The 8,822-nt window shown below is 41.0% G+C and overlaps 1 protein-coding gene across 1 annotated transcript; it reads right to left on the bottom strand.

The window, feature by feature from the left end:
- Positions 1–3,326: 3,326 nt before the first annotated feature.
- LOC124287634 (headcase protein-like) lies at positions 3,327–6,367 on the bottom strand. The gene has a single exon (XM_046724133.1). The coding sequence runs from the start codon at positions 6,218–6,220 to the stop codon at positions 4,724–4,726; it is 1,497 nt and encodes a 498-aa protein (XP_046580089.1). The 5' UTR covers positions 6,221–6,367; the 3' UTR covers positions 3,327–4,723.
- Positions 6,368–8,822: the final 2,455 nt, after the last annotated feature.

The following is an 8,822-nucleotide window of genomic DNA, read 5'->3' as shown; positions in this document are numbered from 1 at the left end:
TGACAAAACGATAAAGAGCATGGCACCAGCAGGTCTTTTAACATGAAATATAGCAACATTCATTCCTGAAAGTTTAAAACACCCCAGTAAGCCTTAACCTCTTACCCTTCTTGATAAATATATCTTATACCTGTAGAAATTGAGAATCAATTGAGAATCTGTTTTCAGATTTCTCCTGGTAAGGATGTCATCTATGGGATGACTCCACGCCCTTCTACATACTCCCCATGAACAGAAGGCATGTCCTGAGCTGCATAGGAGGGTACTGAGATATATTTTTGCTAAGATTTAATATGAATATACTCAGCCCATGTTGGGCACAAATGTAGCAGCCATAAAATTTCTGAAACCTGTGCTGGAATTCAACCCACAGACCTTCTGATCTGAAGTCAAACACTTTATCCACATGACCAAAGAGGCTACCTCTCCAGCAAGCTGACAAAGTAAGGATGTCATCTATGGGATGACTCCCCGTCCTGCTACAGGCTCATAATATCAATCATTGGGTGGATTAATCACAGACATGTCTAATAGCTGAAATATTGCCAAGTGCAGCACTGAGCAACAAGCAAATAATTTGACATGAACTGACACAACATACAATGTATAACATAGGTATGTCATTTTGAAACAATGTATAAACATAGGTATGCCATTTTGAAACAATGTATAAACATAGGTATGCCATTTTGAAACGAATTCTATTGTGTAACATATGTTATATTTGGGATTACACTTTCTTAGTAAAGTACAGATTCTAGTACTTTTGGGGTTGAGTCCCATCTGGGATTCGAACCCACACCCTCAGGGTCAGGCACCTAATCGCCAGCACACAGTCAGACACCTAGACCGCTCAGCCACCCCGGCTTCCAAGTGAGTTCAGTTTAACATGTCTGTAACAGTATTCCAATTATATCATGGCATGTCAGCCTATGTGCAATTAAAGCTAAATGTGATCAACTGAAACCCACAAGCACGGGTCTGGTGCTGCCTGACCCAAAAACAAACTCAGGAAGCACTGGAGCACCAAACAAACTATCATCAAGATTGTCTATTTCCATAAGATTACTGTTAATATTCTCCTGTTAAGGTCCAGGTTAGAATTGGTCTTCAGCAACCCATGCTTGTCTTAAGAGGTGAGTAACAGGGTCGGGTGGGCAGGCTCGCTGACTTGGTTGAGAGGTTATATCCCAATTGCCTGGATTGGTGCTAATGATGTTGATCACGGGATTGTCTGGTCCAGATTCACTTATTTACAGACAGACACAATATAGCTGCAATATCGCTGAACCGTGTTAAACAACTAACACTTAATATTCTTCTTAAGCATGTCAAATGAACATTTGGTAGCACTACTGACTTCATCCGCATCTGTGCATTGGTTGCTATGGTTACAACTTGACCTTTTTTTAAAACTAGGTCTCAAGATCTAGTTTGTGGGTTTTGCTTAGCATTTAAGTAATTAAAGTCAGACATGATTCATTGACATATGATCTGGTATTTTGATGTGTGTGATAATGAATTCCAGTGACAATAATAAGCAAAATTCTGGTCAATTTACCTTGCAGGGATCACTCAAATGAATTAACAATAACAGTTCAAAACAAATGTCTAAATTTTCTGTCCGTGTAAGAATATTGGCAATATTTAAATTGATATTGCACTGGGATGGGATAGAAATATAATTATGTAATGTAATCCACAGTGATTCATCACAGCTGTCTCAGTGGATCAACTTGTTGGAAGCTGGGAGAGAAAACCTGACTGTGTCGTGTACTGTAAACTATATATAAAAAAACACAACCTCTACCTGTATATTTAACTTTCATTGAAATGAGGGACCAATATTTTGTTATATGGTTGGGTGGGGTCAGGGGCACAGGCCCTTGTGTCTTTGGGAGGATTAAAGTTATTTTTTAAAAACAATTTTTGAGATGACCCCCGACTTGAAATGCTTCACAGTACAATACATCATGATTGTACTTCAAAGCATTTTTGAGGGTGTGTGTGTGTGTGTGTGTGTGTGTGTTTCATCTCAAAAGGATATTTTTTAAATCCCTAATCCTCGTAAAGACACGAGGGTCTGTGGTCATGAGAGAGTCACCAAAATACATGGCAGTCTCTAGGGTGGTGTCATAATGAAAAAAATTGGGGACGTCATGAGAAAGTGGACATTCCATCATGAAATATGAAGTGCTTTAGCATTTTGTCTTTCAGAGAGGGTCATTAAGAAGTGGACATTTTTTTATTCATATATAAAGTGCTTTTGCATGTTGTCTTTCTTGTTTAAAATGTTCGAGGACATGGGAGTTAAAGTAAAAAACTGACCACAATTCATTATTTTCTGCACATTAGTGCTTTAAAACACCTGTGACCCACTATAGACCTGGTAGAAAATGAACAGTCTGTCAAAGATCGGGTGGTCAGGCTCGCTGACTTGGTTGACACATGTCACAGTATCCCAATTGCGTAGGCCTCCGTGGTGTAGTGGTTAGAGCGTCAGCCCGAGAGCGGAAGGTTGCGGGTTCGATCCCCGACCACGTCATACCAAAAGACGTTAAAATATGGTACTTGTTGATCCCTGCCTGGCGCTCGGCATTAATGGGTACAACAAGGACTGGTCGGCTCGGAGTCAGTATAACGTGTCTGAGTGGGGTATTCATGCTTCACTGCAGCATGGTACCTCAGTGGGCTAGCACTATAAAACCAGCTTAAGTCTGGGCTAGTACAAGCAGCCGCACATACACATACACACGCATGCACGTCGTCATATGAGCGAAATATTCTCCAGCGCGATGTTAAACCCAATTTCACCTCACCTCACTGAAACCGATCACACATCCAATATGTCACCTCTTAGGAACATGTTGTACAGGATTCTAACCCACAATCTCCATAGGCCAGCAGTTGTGTTCTAACCCACTAAACACAGTTTATCTCATCCTACACAGGCGTTGTAATTCCAAGAAGCCAAAGACTGGCACATTAGGCCAAAAAAGAAAGTAACATGACTCCCCACTTTTTCAGCTCGCGACCCAAATGTCTCTTACAGCTGAAAACAGTTGTCAAGAAAACCATACTTTACAATAGGAAACGAAACTGGATGTTTCCACATACTACTGTTTCTAATTTAACTTAGAAAATAGACAAACACTCTGAACAATAGCAGTTCTAAACAACCTATCTAAACATTCTACAAAAACATTAAAAAAAACATCCTATCTGACCAATATCTCGTGAGTCATGTCACCTGAAGCACATGCATACATATCAGCCTATATTATATATGTATCAGAAATATGACAATGAAAACACAAAAACAATGCTATAAAGAAAGATGAGGTTTATTTGGTGTAGTAAAAATGGCACTGGCCGTGACATTTTCAGCACCTTCTCAATGCAAGTTAGGAATATATAAATGCCATTTTGCCTTCAGTCAACGGAGTACTTACTCCACCTACCACTAACAAACAAAAGTCTTTATCCTTCAAAACATGTACCTATCAGCAGTATATATTCTTTACAGAAACACAAAGCAAAAATACACTATTTATACAAATACTGAAGTACAGTTCCAGGTATATGAATAAGAACAGAGCAGCCATTATCAATTATTAATTCCACACCCAATTCAACACTGCAAAACATGGCCAATTGCCTCATGAAATGTTTCCCTGGTACTGAATAATTTTTGAAAAACATTCCAAATTTCTAGTTTGTAATTAACAAGTATGGTATGAAAAGACTCAGAAATGATCTTACTTTAATAAATTTGTTAAATTCATCCATTTAACCGTCCCTTATCTTTAGGATGATAAATTTTGAAAAATATTTCCAAATCTTTAACAAAGATAACTACGGAAATTTGTATGTAGTGAATAATTCAAAATGGCTGTCAAGATACTTTTGTATCTGTCCAAATATTCAACAAAAACTATCATTAGTTGTTTTTCAAACATCTAAGCTAAGGAATACTTGTGCTACGCTGCAAGTCATAAATAAACAAGCTAAGGACTATAGCCTGAATGAGTACTGTAGCTGCCTTCAAAAGCTTCCCTACTCGAGGAACGAGCAAGTCAAGTTGACAATATATGGTCCATTAGATTGAGTACACGACACTGGAGGATGCGGTCGCATCATCTAATCATTGAGGCGTGGATCCGCAACACAATGAGTCCCACTGATAACCAATGTCACATCACATTAAATGTTGCACCAAAGAAATTGATATGGGCAAACACCATGCCCGTCAATGATCATGAATAATGGTTAATGATCAACACAAGAAACAATATTCTCCACTGTTTCTAAACAAGAAATTATCCATATCCTCAACGGTATGTACGTTAAGCTCAACTCAAAAGTATGTCAAGCATTCTGACAAAACTGACCCTCTTTCATTCAGTAACTTTTGATTCACAAAACACAAACTTGCAACAAGCAGAAAGCTATCCCCCAAACATTTCGGCCACACACCAATGAAATTACACATTCCGATGGGACAAAGCAAATGATATTCCAAATATGTGAATGTGCAAACCTTGCAACATCCATGTTTTGGTCATTGAACATTCTGTCCACCAACAGCTGACAGGTGTGCTCGTCATACCACAAATCCGTCATACCTTCGCTCCGTCATACCATGCACACACTACTACCTTGTGGAGATGAGATGATGACGAGGTGAAACTCCAGACTAGCAATGAAGCACATGGTCTAAGCTTCAGTAACATATAGGCTGCTTCACGATGTACGTTTCATTCAGTGGTCGAATGAAGTGGTAATCATTTGCTTTGCAATAGGGGCAGATGATCATCTGGCTGTACTGGCTGAAAAAGTTCAGTCCTGATTTCACATCCACCACGGCGCGTCGGCAGTGTTTGCAGGTTAGGCGCTTCTGACAGCAGGGCATCGCTGCGAAGATGTCGTAGGTGTACATGGTGCCAAGAACGTAGGTGCTGCTGTTCCATTTGCGCTTGCAGGAAGCGCATTTGATGTCGGCTTTCCCCTCCATGCAGCAGATGCAGATGGAGTTGAGGAACTGTATGCGTCCCTCCCAGATAACTTGGACAACTCTCTCGTCATAGGCTTGTGGCGAAAGGAAAAAGGTTCCATCTATCAGTGGGTAGTGGTCGAAAACTGGGAGGTTGGACTTGCAGAGTACACATGGTATGGATGTTAGCTTGTAGGAGCTCAGAGCCGAGAGGACGAAACTTCGGACATCATCATTTCCATAGGGGCCTTCATCTTCCATCTTGATGTTGTAGGGGTTCTGTCGCACCCTTGGGACAATATTGAACGCAGAAAAGTCTTGACGCTTCTTGAAGATGTTTCCTGCTGCAGCTTGAGCATGATCAGCGAAGAAGTCCGATTTCTTGCCATTAACCTTGACGACGAAAGTCCCTCCTCCTACAGGGGATGAGGACAATGGTGAACCGGAAGTTGCAGAATTTGGGGGGCTGCTGCCAGTGCTGCTGATGCTGCTTGTTCGGATGCGCTGCGCAGGACTGGAGCTTATAGTATGGTGGCTGCTGCTGCTGCTGCTGCTGCTGTTGTTGTTAATGATGTTGATGTTAGCACTTACGCTGCTGCTACTGCTGCTGCCAATGCTGCTACTGCCGTTGTTGTTATTGTTGTTGGCATTGGAAGATGTGTGGTTCAAATGAGAGTTAGAGTTGTGAGACGGTTTATGGGATGTACTCACCACAGGCATGGGTTTGTCATTCTTCTTCTTATGTTTCTTCAGTTTCTTGGCATTGTCCACTGGAACTGTCATGGGGATGTAGTTTAGATCCTTTCTGATATGCCCTCGTCCACATTTGCAGTCACAGGCTTTAAAAGCGAGGTCGTAGCCTTTCTTGGTCCACAGGTTTTGCAGCCGCTGCCTCTCGCTCCAACTTCGGGCTCGGCCACATGATCGCAAATAGCTGAGAACCGACTGCTCCCATTCGTCAAAACACTCCTTATGCATCCATGTTCCGTTCTGGCAATTTTCATTATTACACAAAACCTTCACAGCGGTTCCTGGGTCGTGCTCGTCAATTGTCTCGTCCGGATTCCGGCAGTTGGACGGGACACAACACACGAACATTCGAGGCCCGTTATTGTCGACTCGCGGCTGGCGGCCATGACTGTTGTTATTCGCTTCGACATGCTCGATGTTGTTGTTGGTATCTCCCTCCTTCGAACGATGATTACGGTGGTGTTTGTGGTTAGGCATCCTCAAACTATACCGTACAATCAAAGAATGTCACTTTTCACAACTGTCACAACGATTAAACACCGCTTTCTTCCTCAAACGCTCCGCATATACTTGCCGGTAAGCACACTCGAGCAAGTCTGTTGTGGTTCGGAAGGCGTGTCGACGGAATATAATGAGATGAATTGTAAACACGGTAGTGATTGGCTCTAACTTTTCTTCCACTTCGAAAGAAGTTCCATGATTGGTAGACGGTCGGCCTCGACCTTGACCTTTCTTGATATGTTAATAAGCTGGGATGTTTACATCCAAAATATGTGTCGAGGTCAGCCCGCCTGGCATATGATTCTAAAGCACTACTAAATATATCACATTATTGCTGCAATGTGTAAACCGGCATGAGTGCATTAATGAAACGAGTAATACATTGTTGAGACTTAGATTCAAGCAGCCATGGTTAAGCCATGGTTTTTGTCAATAGATCGTTTGTGCAAAGGGGTATAAATAGCTACACATCACCTAGATTAGATTTGTTTTTGTCGTCCAACTTGTCACGTGACTTGAATATAATAAGGAAACTTAGCCTAGGTCGTGTTTATTTGGGTTTGGAGGAAAGGAAATAGACTTCGCTGAGCCTTTTCAGCTTTGAAAAGAAATCGATATAGCAGTTACGTGTTAAACAGGTGCTTGATGTTATATTACATCCAAAACGGAAACGTGAATATTTGTTTTGCTGGCACATGTAAATTAAAGTTTATTTGTCTAATTTGTCAAAATATTACATATTATACCTTTTTTTCTGTAATTGATAATGTCAACAAAACCTACATACCAAACATTTAATACTCGAGGTTTTAAATACATTTGGTGTTTCAAATGCTTCATGAGATTTCTTGAAAGGAGTAATTGTTCTAGAGTGTGGACTTGGTGAGGTGAGGTGAAATTGGGTTTAACGTCGTGCTTGAGAATATTTCGCTCATATGAAGACGTGCATGCGTGTGTAGGTGTATGTGCGGCTGCTTGTACTAGCCCAGACTGAAGCTAGTTTTATAGTGCTAGCCCACTGAGATATCATGCCGCAGTGAAGCATGAATACCCCACTCAGACACATTATACTGACTCAGAGCAGACCAGTCCTTGTTGTACCCATTAATGCCGAGCGCCAGGCAGGGACCAACAAGTACCATATTTTACTTTTGGTATGACGTGGTCGGGGATCGAACCCGCGACCTTCCGCTCTCTGGGCTGACGCTCTAACCACTACACCACGGAGGCGGTCAGTGTGGACTTGGTAGTTATTTGGGGTGAAGCTAGTAAGTGGCAGAGAGACTGTACCATAATTTGCCACCCACCTGCCAATTAAAATACTGAGTGAGTGAGTATGCCTTAACGCCGCTTTTAGCAATATTCCAGCAATATTCCAGCAATATCACAACAGAAATGGGCTTTACACATTGTACCCATGTGGGGAATGGAACCCGGGTCTTCGGTGTGACGAGCGGACGCTTTAACCTCTAGGCTAACCCACCGCCCCGATTTCAAATACACGTAACATCAAACCTCCCCTCCCCTATTATCAATCAATCATTAGTACCCTATCTATCTATCTATCTATCTATCTATCTATCTATCTATCTATCTATCTATCTATCTATCTATCTATCTATCTATCTATCTATCTATCTGTCTGTGTCTCTGTATCTATCTATCTATCTATCTGTCTGTCTGTCTGTCCATCTGTGTCTCTGTATCTATCTATCTATCTGTCTGTCTATCTGTCTGTCTCTCTGTATCTATCTGTCTGTCTGTCTATCTATCTGTCTGTGTCTCTGTATCTATCTATCTATCTGTCTGTCTATCTGTCTGTCTGTCTCTCTGTATCTATCTATCTATCTGTCTGTCTGTTCTGTCTGTATCTATCTATCTGTCTGTCTGTCTGTCTGTCTCTCTGTATCTATCTATCTATCTGTCTATATGTCTGTCTGTCTGTCTGTGTCTCTGTATCTATCTATCTATCTATCTGTCTGTCTATCTATCTGTCTCTCTGTCTGTCTGTCTCTGTATCTATCTATCTGTCTGTCTGTCTGTCAGTATCTATGTATCTGTCTCTCTGTCTGTCTCTCTGTATCTATCTATCTGTCTGTCTGTCTGTCAGTATCTATCTATCTGTCTCTCTGTCTGTCTCTCTGTATCTATCTATCTATCTGTCTGTCTGTCTGTCTGTCTGTCTGTCTGTCTATCTATCTGTCTGTCTGTCTGTCTGTCTGTCTGTCTGTCAGTATCTATATATCTGTAGATATGCACCAGATTATCAGACTGTTGTACACACTGACGATATATTCTTACTCTTGACCAGTGTTGTACAAGAGAAAGAATAGAAATGTAAGTTTAATGTTTGCTCCACCAGTATAAAAATAATGACCTATATGAAAAGTTTCATCTTAGAACTTTTATAGAACTTTCATGACAAGGAGTGTAATATACAATGCCATTATTAATGACCTTTAACAAATTATATTCAATATAAATAAATTCTAAATGGATGTATCTGGTTGTATTGTGTGAGTCAGAACTTTGGCCCACATTCATAATCGTTATGCGTCACGTGATCCGCCACAGGATA

The sequence above is a fragment of the Haliotis rubra genome, unplaced genomic scaffold (genome assembly GCF_003918875.1).
Source record: "Haliotis rubra isolate DU_JTF1 unplaced genomic scaffold, ASM391887v1 Scf403, whole genome shotgun sequence".
NCBI classification, from domain to species: domain Eukaryota; kingdom Metazoa; phylum Mollusca; class Gastropoda; order Lepetellida; family Haliotidae; genus Haliotis; species Haliotis rubra.
This window is presented reverse-complemented; position numbering and strand designations above follow the sequence as displayed.

What these genes read in the sequence shown, in the direction of transcription:
- LOC124287634 (XM_046724133.1), bottom strand. Translation starts at nt 6,220, where the DNA reads ATGCCTAACCACAAACACCACCGTAATCATCGTTCGAAGGAGGGAGAT.